At 35.3% G+C, this 19,869-nt stretch overlaps 1 protein-coding gene across 2 annotated transcripts in view; it reads right to left on the bottom strand.

The window, feature by feature from the left end:
- The window catches only part of CFAP20DC (CFAP20 domain containing), a 252,338-nt gene that overhangs the window by 102,600 nt on the left and 129,869 nt on the right, over positions 1 to 19,869 (bottom strand). Inside the window, exons 7-9 of one of the 2 annotated variants that reach the window (XM_069473755.1) lie at positions 13,454 to 13,618; positions 2,303 to 2,439; positions 1,454 to 1,616 (exon numbers count right to left, since the gene is read on the bottom strand). In XM_069473755.1, coding sequence (XP_069329856.1) covers positions 1,454 to 1,616; positions 2,303 to 2,439; positions 13,454 to 13,618 — 465 coding nt within the window. The remainder of the gene's footprint in view (positions 1 to 1,453; positions 1,617 to 2,302; positions 2,440 to 13,453; positions 13,619 to 19,869) is intronic. The other variant, XM_069473756.1, reaches the window with a different exon arrangement.

Here is a 19,869-nt window from a genome sequence, read left to right on the forward strand (position 1 = left end):
AGGCTTTCAAAATTGCTGATATATTTTATTCATGTAATATAACCTTACAGAGAACTATAAGTAATTTGATTTATGTTAATCATGTAATATGCTATATTAAAAAATATAAAAAAAAATTGACAGTCAATACAGAAAAATTATTTCTTTCTTTAAAAGAGGAAGTGCAGCTCAATATACTTTCAACAATGCGGTACATGGACAACGTATGTAACCTGCAATTCTGTATCCCCCATAACAATAAGATGAAATAAAAAAAAAAAAATACTTTCAGACAAAATAAAAATGAATTTTAAATAATTTTTCTTTTACCTTTATACCCTATTTTATTGCCTGAATTTATCATCAGAAGGTGCAATTATTTGTTTACTTTGAAAAATTAAAATTATAGTAATTATATTTAAAACAGAAAAAAAAACAAACAAAAAACCAAGAGCTTAGAGAGCAGTTTCCAAAAGAACCTGGGAGAACTGAGGTCAAACCTGGAGAATTTTTAAATATAATTTAATTCTGTCATAATCATACTCATAGCAGCATTTAGTATTTACTGAATGCTTAATTTCTTGGTGCAATATGATACACTTAACTGGTTTTTTCTCACTGACTTCTCACAATGACCCTTTAAGACAGTTGTTATTTATTAATACTATTAGTACTAGTGTCAATAGTAATGGTGTTCTCCTCATTTGACAGAGGAGGAAACTGAGGCTCACAGGGTTTAAGAAACTTGATGAAGACCTCACAGATAGTCAGCAGTAGAGGTGGGACTTATAGCTATGTTATTCATTTCCTTATCTCAGTTTTATACTCCATGGGGGGATATTGTCTGTAATAGTGATTATCAATTTCTAAATCAAATAAAATGAACTAAAATGCCTCCCTTTTCAACTCTCACCAAAGTCAGACCAGTAGGGTGAAAAGGTGACACGGAGTTGTAAATCCTGGGGTCTGGTCTCAATTCTTTCTATTGATTACAAACTGCAAATCTACAAATCTTCAAATCACTTTCCCTCTTTGTAAGCTTTGAAATCTCTATTTGTAAAAGGGGACAAACATCCTTTCTTTGTTCACAGGGTTGTTTTTGTATTGATAAGAGAAAAGAAAACATTTTACACATGGAACAGATTAATTAAAAGACAAAATTAAGCTAAGAAAACTTAAAATGCATATGGAGTTTCCAAAATAGAGTGATAATGGGATGCTATTTTATTTCCACATAGGTTACCATAAAGTAAAAACATGGGGTACTACAGCAATTTGAAATAATGGAGTAAACAGAATAATATGTTCTAGAAGATAATGTATGCATAAGAATTCTAAATATATTTCAAAATTCATCACCCTTTTCATTATTGAATGATAATTCTCTGGACTTAAGATTGAGATACGAATATAACAGCTGATTTGTCTTAACAAGAACATTTCTCACTATTTTAACTGCATGATTCTTTCTTACCATGAATAGGTACTGTCTGCTTTATTTGGTGACTATTTTCTTTATCTTCTTGCTCCTCAAAGTCAGATACCAGCAAGGCTGACATTCCTGCACTGTTAACACACTTTTGTACTGTGGACTGCTGGCACGACCGGTTGTTTTTGGACCCGATGGGTCTAATTGTCTGTAAGGAAAAGGAATTAATTTGTACATTTAAATACACAGGAACCGCATTTATTTCCTGTAGAAACTACAAACTACATAGGAAAAGTAATATTTGGACATATAAAGGGTGAGAAAAAAACTACAGGAAACACTGTTAAAAAGTGATGGAACAGGAAATTATTGTGGGAAATTAGAAATGGAAGGAGAAAAATAATGAGGTAAAATAGAAGACAAACAAGTCTCTTAGACACATAAATGAATATGTGTTTATTTGCTACACTCCATTTTTAGTAGGTAGAAGCTGAGTTAAAAATCAGTGTACATCAGAAATTCAGAGGAAATTAAAATTAAAAAACATAAAATTTGAGAATCTGTTCATTGTAAGGTATCTGGTCATGATCCAACTCCTTTTTTGAAGAAGATGGCAAAATGTGCTCGCATATATTTGCCTATAAGTACTGTGAACATATTTATGAACATAATTAACGTAAATGTTAATTATGTTGACATGACAAAAAGGAAACAGTTTTGATGTCTTTTAAAATCCAGAATTTCTAATCCAAATTTATTCAAGCCTTCTGCTTTTGGCATGCAGTGTCTGTCTGTCTCTCTGTTTCTCTGCCTTCTTCCGCCCCAGAAGGGGAAGAAACCCTTCCCTTACCATGTCACTGACGCTTAGATAAGCTCATCAAACCTTGTGCCTACCTCACTGGATATCCTCATGTTATTTCTTCTGCCAGAGAGTGGAGGTGGGCCAAGAACTTTGGATCCAAAGGCAATATGACAAACATCTTGATTTTTACTGTTCCGCACACTACCTGTTCCTCTGTTAATGAACTGATCTGTTTTGTTAAAGGAACGTAATAACAGTCCATTAATGGGCACAATGACAAACACCATGTTGCAATATTTCTGCAAGTGCAGTCCAGGTGCTATATGATCCAAATCACACCTCCCAACCCTCAGCGCTTATTAAAAAATGCAGATACTGGAATCCAACATCAGAGCTATCAGAACTATAGAATTAGAATCTTGAAGGAGGGTTCAGAATACTTTTAACAAGTTCCCCCCAAGTAATTTTTATACTTATCATCATTTGAAAATCACTACCACAAATATTTTTCTTTAAAAAAAAAGAAAAAGCTATTAAAGCCTACATTTTCTCTTTATGTAAATAATTTAAATAAAATTATTCAACTCAACTGAACAAATATTTAACTGACTACTCTTGCAGGTATTTCCTAGAGATTGTCAGTAATACAAAATGAATAAGACGTATTGCTTGCTCCCAGGGAGTAAGAAGGGGTGTGATAAGGTAAGTAAACAGGATACTAACATAAGGCAGACCTGTAGGAATGAAGAATAAGTGATCTCTTAATGGACCTTGAATGACTGATAGGATTTCAAGAATAAGAAATGTAGGGTGCCCTAGGCAGAAGAAAGTACCAGAATAAAGGCATGGAAGAGGGAAAGGGAAAGGTACGTTTGGAGGGCGGGGGGGGGGGGGGCGGATGGAGGAAGTGACTGGTTTAGCTGGAGAGGCTAGGGTTATACTGAAAAGAGCTTTAAAATGTCAAGAGCCTATGCTAAATTTGGTAGGCAATAGGGAATCTCTTTCTACGGAGAAAGAGACCAAACTGGTGTTACCTTCAGAATAGGACAGGTGTGCCCACCAAATCATGCTGCCTTTCCTCCACACATAGCTAAATTACATTTCTGAACACTGCCTGCAATTATACAAGCCATATGACTGGGTTCTTGCTAATGATAATGGAATATGAGAAGTGTAAGCCATTTCCTGGCCCCTAAAGCCACCTGAAGAATCCTCCATGCTTTCTATTTTCTCTCTTCCTGACAAGATGCAGAAGATCTTGCAGAGGACTTTAAGCAACCATCCTCCCTCTCCTGGATGATCACAAAACCACTCAAGTGATTGATTATGTCTACTCTGGTGCCCTGTTCCATCCCTTCACCAAAATGCAGTTAGAGAGATCTCATACAAACATAAATCTAGTTGAGTCATTTCCTTTCCTTCACTTAAAGTTCTTCAATGGCTTCCCTGCTGCTCTTGGAATTAAGAAGAAAGCCATTAACATCATCTGCAAAAACCTCCATGTTCTGACATAACATAGTATCTTACACCTCATTTTCTGCTCTTGCAACAGACTGGCCACCTCAGTTCTTCCTGCCGACCAGAGTGTTTGTACATGTTGTTCCCCAGGGTTAGAAGGCTTTTCCTTTCTGTATCAGCTTATGTTATCACTTCCCCAGAAAAGACTTTGTGGACCTTCCTGATTATGGTAAGCTTCCCCAATATTGGCACTTTCATAAACTGTTCTTTGCAGAACTTGTCAGAATTGCACTTTCACATGTGTCTATGGGATTCTCTAATTAATGTGTGCTTCAATAGGTATAAACACTTGACAACTGCTTCTGTCACCCTGAATTGCCAGCACCTAGCCCGGTGCTTGACACAGAGTAGGCACATGATAGATCCTTGCTAAACAAGATGAATGAATCATTAAGTGAAATGAGTCAGAGAGGAAGTTGGGTTAAATGACTTAAATATTTTTGTGGTGAGAATTTCATTTTAAGAATAATCCACCTGGAAATTTCAAGTGTGAATCAAGGAGGAAGACTGGACAGCATTGGCTAACTCCAGGGTGTAAGGGATGAAAGAGAAGGGTCAAGAATGAATAAGACATTGATGTTCATATAAATGGTGAGGCTCTCAAACAGCAACAGCGCTATGGCACCACAATCAGATGCTATTCAGGTTATATTTGAAATTTCCTAGTGTTCCCAAATAGACTTGGCTATGTGTGCATCTGTATTTTTTTTTCCAGCCATTTATAAATATCCATTTGGGGTCAACAAAAGATTGTTAGTCTCTCAGCATTGATATTAGGAAGAAATAACACTCAAATTCCAGGCCAACTGGAAAAATCTATTGTAGACATTTGTACTTTTTATGACTAAGTAGGACAAATTCTAGACTATTTATTTTGTTCTCAGACATTGATTTTCTTAGAGAAAAATGGCCATTGGGGGATATGGCATGAGACTAGATGGGAATTCCATATCAGCATGGGAGTCTTTTTTTCCCCTTCCAATCTTGGGAACTATTCAGCGATGGGCCTGTTTTTCTGTTCAAATATCTTACAAGGACAATTTCCTTGATTTTTTTTTTTTCATATTCTTTATCTATATGCAGGTTCTCTTCAATCAATTTGAGTTCTTTTGAGTAGAAAGATCATTTATTTGTTACTCTATGAACACTCATCTGCTGGAACCCAGCTTAGCACATGACAGACAATGGATAAATCTCACCAATATTACGGATAATATGCAAGATTAAAAACAGAATGTTTTGGAGGGAGGATTTTAGAAATCATATGGATATAGTTCCAGCTATAATTTTGACAAAATGAATATAATAACTACTTCATAGTTATGAATAAAATTATAAATCCTAAATACCTTGAATTTCTTAGAGGAATCTCTTGTTTAGCAGTGGATATCGAGTAACTACTAAAGAGACACCTAAAAACCTGATATACTACAATTCCCTAAATAACATAAAATATATATTCTGTATTTTATAAGAAGATCTACTATAGAATTTCTTTAAAGAGTAATACACCACTGTCTATTTGTCTATTTTTAAAAAATTTGTACATTTTGGTATACTTCCCCCTGCCACAAAGTATACCAAATATTCCACTATTTAGTATATCTTTAATTAACAGACCTCTTTAAGCTTGTTATTACAATGAACACACCAATTCTTAAATCCTGTTTCACTTTAATAATTCTGTTTATATTCATATTAACTGTCATAATTATCTCTATAAACATATATTATGCTATGTGTCTACTATAATAAGGTCCTAATTAAAATCTAAGAAAAGCAATTTAGAACTTTAGTTTCTAAAATAAAAAGGAGGGGAAAAGTTTCTATAATGAGAAAAATCTTAATAAAAGAAAACTACAAGCAGAAACTCATGCTTTTGAATTCTAAAAGGAGCTCTTTTAAGAACTGATATCAATATGCATAATATAAGGTTAAAAATCAAGATTAGATTAAAGTCATGCTCTAGGCGTTTCATTTTCTTGAGTTTGCGGAAGATGAACTTGTGTAGGTCAGAGATGTTACCATTAATTATTTTGCTATTTTACTGAGGGGTACATGCCTTTGTAGTTAGATTGTAAAACCTGAGGGTCTACTCTCTAATTGACTTTTAGAAAAATAAACATTCATTTTTGTCTCAAGATACAATGTTCTAATTATTATAGTCATTTAAGTTTGCAGGGTTTTCAAAGCTTAACCAGAAAAATGCACTGAATTTTCAACTCTAATCACTGAAGGGTCATGCTTAAGACTTACAACTATTATCTAAAAATCAAATCAGAATTAAAGCTGGTACCAAAATCCAGACTTTGAATTGGATTACTTTTTATTATAGTATATGTGTGTTGTTATAAAGAATGTAAAAAAATACAGAAAAGGCTGATCTAGTATAGCAATATTATTTTAGATAAGGCATTTAGCCTTTTAAGCCTCACCTTCTTCATCTATAGGATCAGGATAATAATAGTATTTAAGTCAGGCCATTAAATTATATTAAACAATGCATGTAATATGCTAAATGCTGTACCTAGTAGGGAGTAAAAGCTTATTAATACCTTCCATCCTGAAGAGTCTTTAACAGTTTACAAAGTCTGTTCACAGTCATTTATTCCTCCATTCACCCATTCTTTCAGTAGTGACTAGGTACCTCCTCTGGCCAGGCACTGCTCTAGTAAGGGAGTAAGGTGGACTCGTGGGGGAGATGGATGGTAAAGCAAGTAATTCATAAATAACTACATGATTATAGCTGTGATAAGAGCTATGATGGAAATATATGTCATATTTATATGTGCATTTAAAGGGGGTTAGTTATATGGGTGTTAAAAGGGAGCTAGTATCTAGTTTTGGGGGTCAGGGACATAATTAAACTTGAGGCTTCAAGGATGATGGATATCATGATACATACTCAATCCCTATGCACTTTCCAATCGCCCAATGTGATATTATTATTCCATCTCCACAGAGAAACCGAGGCTCACAATGTTTAGAGAACTGTCCACACCCAGAGCTGGGGCTCAGAACCCAAGTGTCCCAGTGCCTCTTTGTGCCTTCTTTTTACCACATGTGATGCTACCCTCAATGGGCCAGGAGGGCATCACAGGGGATTCTTCCCATATCTGCTGTTTATTTTCCATACAATTTTGTAAAGCCATCTAACTAAAAACTTTTGTTTTCCTGTCTGAAAAAGTGGTTCTATTAATGACTGTACAGATAAGCACCAAAACTTCATGAATATGATAATTCAGTGCACATGATAAGGACTAATGAGGTTTATGAGGAATTATGCACATAATCCCATAATATCCTTTTTCAGAGGCAAGAGAGGGGTGGGTTGGTGGTAGGGGGAGCGGGGCAAACTGAAGAGGCTTCAGCGTCAGGCAGGTAGCACATACACGACAAGCAGACACATATAGAACATAGGGGAACTGTGCCTAATTTGAGAGCACCCACTCAGTGCAAAGTGTTTTAAAATTAAAAAGTTTTTTAGACCTGTTGAAGGACTGTCAGCCTGCAAACTCTGGAAGCATGATGAAAAGAAAAACAGATAAGTAAATGACTAAAGCAGAAAAGGCTTTGGGTGATTACAATCAGTCTTCAACTTTTGCAAACAATTAAAACCAGTACTTAGCCTTACCTCATTAATTAAAAGTTTAAGATATTTTTGAAAGGCAATAAAATAATATTAAAAACTAAAATAAGAAGATATCTTTCTCTTCTGAACTGGAATAGGAGCTTAGACAATGTTAAAACATCATTTGTGTGTAAAGTCAGAACATTTATACAAGATAAAAGTAATAAAACATAGGATATTACTTTTCTTCATAAACTCTTAATTTGTTAAAAATTAGCCTAGTTTTCATTCTTTACTCTTAATGAGCAAAGAAACCTTTTTTTAAAGGGAAACTTTCATTATCTCAAGAAAATTTTCCATTTTGAATAAGTTTTTTTTATGGTACCACTTATTTATGGGCCTTGATGGATAATTTCCATTATTTACTGACCTAGGGCAATTTCCTGTCAGAGAAAAAGAAGAGAGGAAGGCTTCCCAGGAGGATGATTCTTGAAACTAATAACGAAAAATTACTTAAAGGGAGTCAGTAGTTAAAATCCATCTCTGAAACCAGACTGCCTGGTCACATGCCAGTTCTGTTGTTCACTAATTACTTGATCTTTACGAGCCTCAGTTTCCTCATCTAAAACATGGTGATTACTGATTAGAGTTAACAATAATGTATTATATATTTTAAAATAGCTGGAAGAGAGGTTTCTGATTATTTTAATTATAAAGAAATAATAAATGCTTAAGGGGATGGACATGCTAATTTCCATGATTTGATCATTATATATTTAATTTATATATGTACTGAAACATCATGTTGTGCCCCATAAATGTGTATGATTATTATGTGTCAATCATAGCAAAAAGGGTGATTATGATAGTATCTACATAAAAGGGTGTGAGAGAGGATTAAATGGGATAAACTATGTAAAGGCCTTAGTGCTTGGAACACAGAAAAACTCACTAAATAGTAGCATTGAGCTAGGCGCTAGGGATACAATAAATAGGACTCCCGCAGTTTTGAGGCTTACATTCCAGTCGGGGAGACGGCAATACAGAGATAATCATGTAAACAAGAAAATAACAGGCAGTGATAAATGCTGTGCTGAAAGTAAAAATGGGGTGATGTGGCAGAAAGAGAACCTTGGGGGTTACTGCAGGTCATTGATGATTATAGCCTCAAGTTCACCACTAGTGAAAAAGTATGTGAAAATTCACAGTTTAATTAAAATATTTCAATATTCATATTGATACAGTGTAGATAACCATATATATTTCCCTATTACACTATAAAGAAAAAATAGTTGTTTAACATTTATATTTAGCCTTTACTTTGCCAATAATTTTGGATTTCCTTCCTATTTTACATTTTAAATAACAATATTGATATTAAATAGAGAAATATATTTTAATTTTATAGCAATTCTTGGCATTTTTCAAAATACAGAAAAGTATAAAGAAGAAACTAGAAATGTCCCATCATTGCTCTAACATAATACATCTGTTGATATATGTCATATAGTTAAAAAATTAAGATTCTCTAATAGAGAAGGTTATAATATAAGAAGTAAAAGTCTTATCTCCTTGCCTCTGCCTCTACTAGTCCCTGTTTCCAAAAATAATTAAGTTTTCTGAAAAAATTTTATGCATATGTCATACTTAGGTGACTTTTTTATTTATATCAATGAGATCATACTGAAATGGCATTCTTGACTTCCATTTTCACTGCCTGATACAGTTTTCGGATCTTTCCAGACCAGCACAGGCAGAGCAGGTCATTCTTAGTGCAGTTGCATAATAACTTATTGTGTGGTTATTGGATCAATTCCCCACTGTACACAAGTAGTTTGTCTCCAGATTTTTGTTATTACAAGCAATGCTATCATAAATATCTAAAGAAGAAATGTAAAGGTTGGTATGAGTCAACCCTGCAGAAGTAACACAATTATCAAACTGATCATTTTTCATATTTAATATTATGTTTTATATTATTAATTTTTTCAATGTTTGGCAGACATTTTACAGAAAAATTAAAATTCACTCCATAAATAGTTTGTGATATCTTTGCTATAACATTTCACAGATACTGATCAATATTCATATTAAAGTCCTTTCACATTTAAAGAAAATTTAAAATGAAGGAATGAAACCAGCTATGTTTCATTTTATTGAAGATGGGGAAAGGAAATATATAACTTAAATGTAGGAGATGACAGAGTTTCTTTTGAGTTATTATTACACATTGGAACTAAAAATTGTGGGATCTCTTTAAACCAACAACCCTAAAACAAAGCTAAGCAAAAGTCTAGTTTAGAAAAGAAAAAATTAAAGAGTGTCTTGTTTTTTCTGAAATCAGAATCCAACTCCTTTTTCTTTTAGGTTCTTCTACTTCACAGTAGATTTTGCTATTTTATTTGAATTTTGCTTTCATAATGTGGAACCCAAAGAAGAAATTTTAATAAGGATCTCACCAATGCCAAAGATAGTTAGATGATTATTTCATGTTTTTTGCTAAGATGCATTAATTTTCCCATTTGCGATTTTGCTAGAAGCTAGAGTTGTCAGTCTTTTCTCATTTAAAAGGGAGTAAAAATCCAATAAGATTGCGGCTGTGGAAGGAGGGCACTTGGGAAAACTGCCTTCTGATTTTTAAGTAAATTACTAGTTTTGATTTGCTCTTAGTGGACCACTGCATCTTGTCATCAGTAGCTGAATGCTCAACTTCAATAACCAAATCTGATACTCTGGTTCAATTAAACTGGGGTCCAATTAATGAAAATAAGATCATCAGATTCCACAGTCTTCTGTAGACTAATAGTCATTAGTTAATATGCACTGGGAATCGACAAAGTGAATAGTGTGAACGTGTAGCTTTTTGGAAACACAATCATCTTAATAATTTCATTAAATTCTCTTGATCAAGTTATATGACATTCAACAAACTGCACTCCAAAACAATTGCAAGTTTCAAGGTTTCCTTTTTGGCTTGTGTGAAATGCTAGAAAACTTCTTTCTCTAGAAGCTTCATTGGGATCTCTCAATATGTGCATTTATAATAAAATATCATGATTTACATGAGTACTACACAGTCAATTATAAGAGCACACATTTTCTCATGCAATTCAAATCTCATCACAGGGAGTCCACTTTTTAGAAAGACACAAAAACAAATAGCTCAAATGAAGAAATATCTCCTGGCTTTTCCATGATTAAAAAGTCTGTCCTTGGGCATTATTCATTAACTACATCTTTCAAACAAAATATGTTACATAGAGAACAATAATAATTATTATATTCACTTACAGTAAGTGTCCAATCTTGCAAATGTCAAAATTAGAAATTTTAAGTGTCCTCGAACTTTAAATTAAAAAAAGGACTCTTAAAATATCTGGATATAACTGCTCTTTCGGAGCCTCCCAGCAGGACCTCATGGCTCTGGCCCAGAAAGAGATCTTGCCAAGCTTTTCCTCTTCCTATGTTTCTCTCCTTTCCAGAACTCTGGGCACAGAGGTCCTGGGATTTCCCAGCTCTCTGTGCTTAGTCAGATTCAATCTCTATTAAAAGGGAAAGAGGGTGGGGTGGGATGGAATTTATGTCACATTGAAATGAAAACATCTGCGAACCCCTCACAGGGCAGAGGTAAAGTGCTTCTCCACTGTTAGAGGAGCAGGATGCTCCACCTGAGGTCTATTTAGCTGCTTCTCATGGTCACATTGTTTAGTCAGCCCATAATGGCTTGCAGACTAAATTAGGAAACTTGAGGATCGCTATTAAAGTACACCAGGCTAAAGGAGACATTAAAAGCTGGAATTCTGGTAAACCATCATGATGGTTCTATTAATAACTCCCCAGGTATCAAGAGAAGAAAACCAGCAATTGTATTAGAGTGGTGCATTTACTGGGGAAAAAGACAACCCGTATCTCAAATGAGGAAAAAAAAATCTGGATATAGACTTTCACTTTCATTTAAAGACATAATTATAGTTCTCAAAACATAAACTAGAGAGATAGAAGAAAAAAAGAACATTTACAACTGCAAAGAGTTACCGAATATGCTTTATGGCTTAGTCATTTGTTATTGAAAGTTATCATAGCATTCATTTCATTCTGTGATGAATCTTCAGTTAAGATTGAATTGTGTCTCAAAGTGTTTTACAGTGGCCATCTAGGGTGTGAGATATTTTTATCCTTTTGTGTATATATTTTCTAAAGCCTCTTTAATGAACATGGATTTTATACAACCTTTCTCTATCTGTCCAAATATGCGGTATATAATTACTATGCAAATTCTATGTGTGCCCCTTACTGCTATCAAAAAGTTCTGCCTAAAGTTGGTAATTGTGGAAGCAGGTGATGGGTACCCAGGGGGTTGCTCATCATACATTCTCTCTACTCTTCCGTAAGTTTGGAAATGTCATAAATAGGCAATTAAAAATGTACTGCCTATTTATACAGTCTTCTGCCAGGGTTTATACTGAAAAAGTTACAAAATAGGTCCCAATTCTCTAGAAATATACAATTTAGGACATGCAATGCTGATGAAGGTTGACATGTAGAAAATACACCAAGAATAAATGAACATGGGATAAGTGCAGAGAGTAAAATGAATTCACTTTTGCAGTTTTCACCACGGTTATCTCTTTTCTCCTATTTCTCCTTTGACCTCCCTCAAACTTTGACCACTCTCTCATCCTTTCTGTTATCTGAGAATCACCAAGTCCTGCCAGTTTTCCCTGTAGTTTCCCTGTTGGTTCCACTTTCAGAACCAACTAGTGGGCCCTTGTCATTTGATGCCTAGATTGCTGCAAAGACATCTTACTTGTGCTCCTTAATCTCTGGTCTCACTTGATTTCAAACTTCATCTTAAATCCTTCTGTCAAATTCCACCTCCCAAAACAGAAGTTATCATTCCTCTACTTTAGGAACATGAGGCCCACTCTTCTCATGTTCTTCCAACATGGCCATTCTGCCTCCTCATGCCATTCCTCTTACTAATCCTCTAGGAAAACTTATCTACCCATTTTGCTGTCTCTGAGTCTTTGCTCAGTCTTCTGCCCCACCGTACACTTCCATAAACTCCCTCATTTATTAATTTGCTATAAATACTTATTTACATAAATATATATTGAATACCTTCAACTTCCTCCATAAATGTCCCATTATGACAACTATCATTTTACCTTCCTCTGAATTACTTCAATGTTATGAATGTCATCTGAACCACACGATCTTTGTGGGCTAAATGATGCAGTGGTTCTTAACCATGGCTCCACAACAGAATCACCAGAGGAGTTTTAAAAAACACTCATCCCAGGCTAATTAAATCATAATCTCTGGGGGTAGAGCACAAACATGAGAAAAAAAATCTTTTTTTGACATCAAGTATTTAAAAAATGTATCAGGTGATTCTGACACGTTGGGAGTTGAGAAGCATTCATTTAGACGATATTAAGTTTCTTGATTTGTATGTACAATTCATTCATTTGGTCAATAGCTACAGTGATTATTGCAGAGGTAGAAAACTGGCAACCCTGGCATGTTTTCTGAGGCCCACAGAGTGTTTTTGAAAAATTTTAGACAATACTTTAAAATTGGGAGATTCATCACAAACATTCGGATACCCAGCTCCTCTTGGAAAAATGAGAGATCTGGTGAGACTGGGCTTGCATTCTTGAAAAGGCAACACTGGCTAGAACTGAATTGCAGCTATTCCTCTAGACTGAGAGAGAGCTTCCAGGGGCTGTGGTTCCCCCCAACTCCCTACAGCGTGCTCACAGGGGCTGAGTGTTAATTGCCATTTATTGTATCATTTGCATAGCTGTTAAAGTTACTGTTTCAGTAGTAGGAGAATCATTTCTCTGAAGTGGTACCTCACTCGGCTTCTTTAACCTCCTCTGCCTCCTCCTCCCCTAGTAAGGCTCACTGTTGAAGTAGAAAATATTTCTGTGTCCAATATCCAGGCAACCAGCCCACTTTATTTATTTGTTATCTTCCTGGCCTCAGTAATGATCTGAGTTTGTAGCCCCTGACCTGGTATGTGGCAAGTACTGTGTTAAGTGCTAGGGACATACAAGAATGAGGTACAGTGCCCTCTTTGGAGGAAGTCACACTTCACTGAAGAGATACAGACGTATTATGCTTATAAATTAGGTGTATGAGTGCATACCTGATTCTGCTGAACTTAGAGTATGACCTCCAAATTTTATTTCAGTTTGGCGGAGTTTAGTCATGTTTAGCAGTTGTGTGACATGTGGAACATCTGTTGTTAGTTGACAGCTTCTGGGAATAATGTCTACAGGTTCATCTGCTGGAAAGGGAACACCACGTACAGCTGAAAGTAAAGACAAACATTCATTCTCAAAATGTAAGCCATTTCTGCCAAATGGAGATATTTTATAAATGAAACCAATTAAAGGAAAAGATTTTAGAGTACAACTTTGGATGAATTATTCAACCTTTCAGACTTGGTTTTCTTATCTGTAAAATGAGCATGGTAATTTTACTGCTTACTTCCTAGGCTTGTAGAAAGAATTAAAAGAGATGAAGCATATAACATATGGAGTGCATTCAGAGAACTATGCAATAAATGAAAGCATTCATTGGAAATATTTTATATTTGCTTTTCAATACTAGAGATGGGACTTGAAAAAACTAGTTGAGTATGCTCCTATTAAGACTTCTGGGAGTATATCAGCTCATTTATATGAGACCAATATGTACAATAACATTATTGAATAACCTAAGTACCCATAACCATTATATGAGTAAATTAACTTTTTAACTTTTTATTTTAAAATAATTTTAGACTTATTAAAAGTTTTAAAAAAGTATAGTTTCCTATATACCCTTTATCCAGCTTCTGTTAAAATCCTACCTTTCAATATTTTCAAAGAAAAAATAGTTTATTAAAATTATGGTAGTATTTTAATTTCATTCACATAGTGAATTTGATATAGTGATATTTTATATTTTATAGTGATATTTTAATTTCCTTTTAGTGCATTTTCTGTTCTTGTTCTTAAGACATTTTACTAATAGTGCATTTTTTCCTATTTTTTAGTATGACCTCTTTTATGGTAAATATATTAAGCCTTGTCATTTGTTGCAAGTAGAAATATCAATTAGTATTAATATTCTAGAAAGCAATTTTATTATATGTATCAAAGCCTTAAAATGTTCATACCATTTTATTCAGTAATTTCATTTTATGAATCTATTCTAAAGTAAAAAAAATTAGAAACTCAAAGATCTATGTAAATAGGTTTTATAATTTCTGGAAAATAAACAACTTAAATTTCTAGCACTTGAGGAGTGTTAAACACATTATAGTGTTTCATGGGATGCATGGTAAAGAACCACAAGAAATTGTATTTATGAAGGTGTCTCAATGATAAGGGAAAAGTTCAAGATAAGTTAAATGGAAATAATAGATATCAAAAACTCTATCTCAACTGTAGAAAAATAAATATATAGCAGTGTATGAGTGGCAAAAAGACTGGAAGGAAATATACCAAAATGTAAAATAACTTTAGGTGGTTAGCTTAAACATCATTTTAATTTTATTCTTTACAATAGCTTCTATATATGTTAGATTTTTATGAGTAAAGTTTCAATTTTTAGAATCTAGTGGGAAAAAATATTTGTGTGCTTATTTGTGAATCTGAATAGTAAGAAAAATTCAACCAATCATCCCTCAAAAACCATCATTAAGTAAGTATAAATTCTCAGCAAGTTAATAAAGGCAAATAATGTTAGAAGAGGTTTCTGTGCACCCTAACCATGGAATTTTCCTAATTGGATACTAACGTCCTAATCTGAAAAGGAAAATGAATCATTTAAAAAAACTTAAATACTCATCAGCAAGGTAATGGTTTCTAAGTGTCCTAATGCCCCAGTCATTAAAAATGTTGTAGATTTACAAATTTTAGTTTTCAGATATTCTTTATCGATTCTTTATTTTTCATTGATCTTTAGAAAATCGATATAAAGTAATTAAGTAAATGAACTCTCGAGATAGTAAACATTTGGAAAAAAAAAATAACTAAACTAGGAGAGAGAGAAGATGGTGGAGTGGTGGTGACTGCCTGCATTTGCGCTCCCGGTGAGGAAGTCATGGATCCGGACCTGCCACAATGCTAGAGGACCGCTCCCACACAAGAACAGTGGTATGAATCCACGGAAAATCAACGTGGGACAAACAGAGCGAGTGAGGTCTGAGCTGGGGAGCCACGGTGAGCTTCGGAACTGGCCAGGCCCCTGGCTCTGGTACATACCGGAACCTGAGCAGTCACCCCCAGTGCCGGCGATCTGCGGGCGCGCAATCGCCATCTTGGGGCCCACAGCCAAGTCACTGCGGAGCAATAGGGTGCCAAGAGGCTCCCTGGACGGCCCCCTCCCCTGGTCCACAGACCTTATATAGGGGCCCCGCCCATGTGTAAACACTGAATACTTCTCCAGAAGCGAGAATGTGGAGCCTGGTCCCTGGGGACATTGGGCCAAGGCAGACATTTGCCCGTGGGAGCTGCAGCAACTGGGGCGCTGAGCGAGCGAGGGCACCGGCCACTCCCCATAGCTAGTATCTTTCCTGCGGATAGAGACAGAAAACTCCCCTATAGAGGAAGAACCAAAGGGAAACAAACAAACAAACAAACAAAGAGAATTTCGGTCTACTACTAGTGTGGACCCTGCCTGCCTTCTAAGACCACAACACAGTGTCCTAACTCGCCAAAGCGGTCTTGGATCACTCCAATCCTCTAGGATTGGACCCATCAGAAGCAGTCCCCCAACTGAAATAGAAAAATCTCTAAACAATACAAAACAGTCTCCCCCTCTTGCCAAAGGAAGCAACATACTTAGACTGCTTCACAGCCTAAGAACAGAGCACAAAGAGTGTTGTTAACCAGACTAAATCTATAAGAAAAGATCCAACGATAAATCTAGATGGGAAGGGCCCAGCGAGAAAACATGGGGAGCACAAAGAATCAAACGGAAAGCTCACCCCCAAAGAGAAATACCAGCTTTCAACCATTTGACACAAACCAGACTCAAAACACCAACATGTCACAGGAAGAATTCCAATTATGGACTATAAACAAGCTGAATAATATACAAGAATCAATGGATAACCAACACAAAGAAAACCACACACACAAAAAAAATACAGGATTTGGAGGAAAAATTCACTAAAGAAATTGAAATATTGAAGAAAAACCAAACTGAACTCCTAGAAATGAAGAATTCACTCAAAGAGCTACAAAACACTGTGGAAAGTCTCAAGAGCAGGGTAAATCAAACAGAGGAAAGAATCTCAGAAATTGAAGATAACTCTTTCCAACTAAATAAGTCAGTCACAGAGATAGATCAAAGAAGTAAGAGAAATGATCAGAGTCTTCAAGAAATGTGGGATTATGTGAAGAAACCTAACTTGAGAGTTATTGGCATTCCTGAGGGTGAAGAAGACAATAAGCAAGGGTTGGACAAGCTATTTGAAGACATAATCGAGGAAAATTTTCCAGGCCTTGCTAATACTCTAGATATACAGATTCAAGAAGCTCAAAGGACCCCTGGGAGATTCATAGCAAATAGGAAAACACCATGCCACGTAGTCATCAGGCTGACCAAAATATCCACTAAAGAGTCCCTTCTTCGAGCTGTAAGGAGAAAGAAACAAGTAACTTACAAAGGAAAACCCATCAGAATTATGCCAGATTTCTCAGCTGAAACCTTACAAGCAAGAAGAGGTTGGGGCCCCATTTTCACTCTTCTGAAACAGAATAATGCCCAGCCTAGAATCTTGTACTCAGCTAAGTTTTCTATACGAAGGAGAAATGAAGACATTCTCAGATAAACAAAGGTTGAGGGAATTCACCAAGACCAGACCAGCCCTCCAAGAAGTACTCAAAAGAGAGTTACACACGGATCAGCACAAGAAAGATCCACAAATGTAAAACTACTCAAGAGCTAAAGATCAAATTCCAGATACCACAATGGCTCAGGAGAGAAAACATCGCAATGAAGTTCTACACAACAAGCTGAACAAAAAACTGTCTCACTTATCAGTTTTCTCAATAAATATGAATGGCTTGAATTCCCCACTCAAGAGACATAGACTGGCCCAATGGATAAAAAACCACAATCCAAGTATCTGCTGTCTTCAAGAAACTCACCTAACCTGCAAAGATGCATTTAGACTGAAAATAAAAGGATGGAAATCAATATTTCAAGCAAACGGTAACCAAAAGAAAGCTGGTGTGGCAATCTTAATTTCCAATAACTTAGCTTTCAAACCAACAAAAATAATAAAAGACAAAGATGGCTACTACATACTGGTTAAAGGCAAAATTCAACAAGAAGCCATGACTATACTCAATATATATGCACCCAACCTAGGTTCACCTAGATTCATAACGCAAACCCTACTAGATCTGAACCAAATGATAGATAACAATACTGTAATAGCCGGAGACTTTAACACCCCACTGACAGTACAGGACAGATTCTCTAAACAGAAAATAAAGACATAATGGACCTAAATAGAATGCTAGAACAAATGGGCATGGCTGACATCTATAGGACATTCTACCCAAAGTCCACAGAATATACATTCTTCTCATCAGCTCACGGGACATTCTCTAAGATTGACCATGTCCTAGGACATAAAGCATGTCTTAAAAAATTCAAAAAAATAGAAATTATACCATGCATCTTCTCAGATCACAGCGGAATAAAAGTAACAATGATCACAAACAGAAACCCTCACTCTTACTCAAAGTCATGGAAGCTAAATAACTTTCTCCTGAATAATTATTCTACAAAGGAAGAAATCAAGATGGAAATCAAAAGTTTCTTTGAATTAAATGACAATGGAGATACAACTTATCAAAATCTATGGGACACAGCTAAAGCAGTTCTGAGAGGAAAATTCATATCCATAAATGCCTATATCAAAAAGACAGAAAACCTGCAAATAGACAACCTAATGAATAGACTCAAAAACCTGAAGAAAGAAGAACAGAATGACCCCAAACCCAGCAGAAGGTGAGAAATAACTAAGATCAAATCAGAATTAAATGAAAAGGACAACAAAGAAACTATAAGGGAAATTAATAAAACAAAAAGTTGGTTCTTTGAAAAGATAAACAAAATAGACACACCTCTGGCTAGACTAACCAAGAGGACAAAAGTAAAATCTCTAATAACCTCCATTAGGAACATGAAAGGAGAAATCACAACCGATGCTACAGAGATACAAGATATCATCTATGAATTCTACAAAAATCTTCATGCACACAAACTGGAGAATGTGGAGGAAATGGACAAATTTTTAGAAACACATAGTCTTCCCAGGCTCATCCAGGAAGAAATAGAGTACCTGAACAGACCAATATCAAGAACTGAAATCGAAACAGCAATAAAAAACCTTCCCAAAAAGAAAAGCCCTGGTCCAGATGGGTTCACACCTGAATTTTACCATACATACAAAGAAGAACTGGTGCCCATCCTACATAAACTATTCTCCAATATTGAGAAGGATGGAATTCTCCTCAACATGTTCTACCAAGCCAATATAACATTGATACCAAAACCAGGAAAGGACGCAACAAAAATAGAGAACTACAGACCAATTTCTCTCATGAATATAGATGCAAAAATTTTCAATAAAATACTAGCAAATTGAATCCAAGTACTTATCAAAAAAATAATCCACCAGGACCAAGTGGGCTTCATCGCAGAGATGCAGGGGTGGTTCAACATACGTAAATCTGTACATGTAATTCACCACATAAATAGAAGCAAAAACAAAAACCATATGATGCTCTCATTAGATGCAGAAAAAGCATTTGACAAAATTCAACACCCTTTTATGATAAAAACGCTTAACAAAATAGGCGTAGATGGAGCCTACCTAAAAATGATACAAGCCATATATGACAAACCCACAACCAACATCATTCTGAACGGGGAAAAATTGAAAGCACACCCACTTAGAACTGGAACCAGACAGGGCTGCCCACTGTCCCCATTACTTTTCAACATAGTATTGGAAGTCCTTGCGAGAGCTATCAGGCAAGAGAGCAAAATCAAGGGAGTCCAAATACGGAAGGAAGAGATCAAACTCTCACTTTTTGCTGATGATATGATGTTATATCTGGAAAACCCCCAGGATTCAACCATGAGACTCCTGGAATTGATTAATGAATATAGCAACATCTCAGGCTACAAAATTAATATACACAAATCAGAGGCATTTATATATGCCAATAACAGTCAATCGGAAAACCAAATTAAAGACTCAATACCATTCAAAATACCAACAAAGAAAATAAAATATCTAGGTATATACCTAACTAAAGAGGTAAAGGACCTCTATAAGGAAAACTATGAAACACTGAGAAAAGAAATAGCAGAACTTGCAAATAGATGGAAAAATATACCATGCTCGTGGATCGGAAGAATCAACATTGTTAAAATGTCTATACTACCCAAAGTGATCTACAGATTCAATGCAATCCCTATTAAATTACCAACATCATTCTTCACAGACGTAGAGAAAATAATTATACACTTTGCATGGAATCAGAG

This window comes from Eulemur rufifrons, chromosome 7 (genome assembly GCF_041146395.1).
Source record: "Eulemur rufifrons isolate Redbay chromosome 7, OSU_ERuf_1, whole genome shotgun sequence".
Classification (NCBI taxonomy): Eukaryota; Metazoa; Chordata; class Mammalia; order Primates; family Lemuridae; genus Eulemur; species Eulemur rufifrons.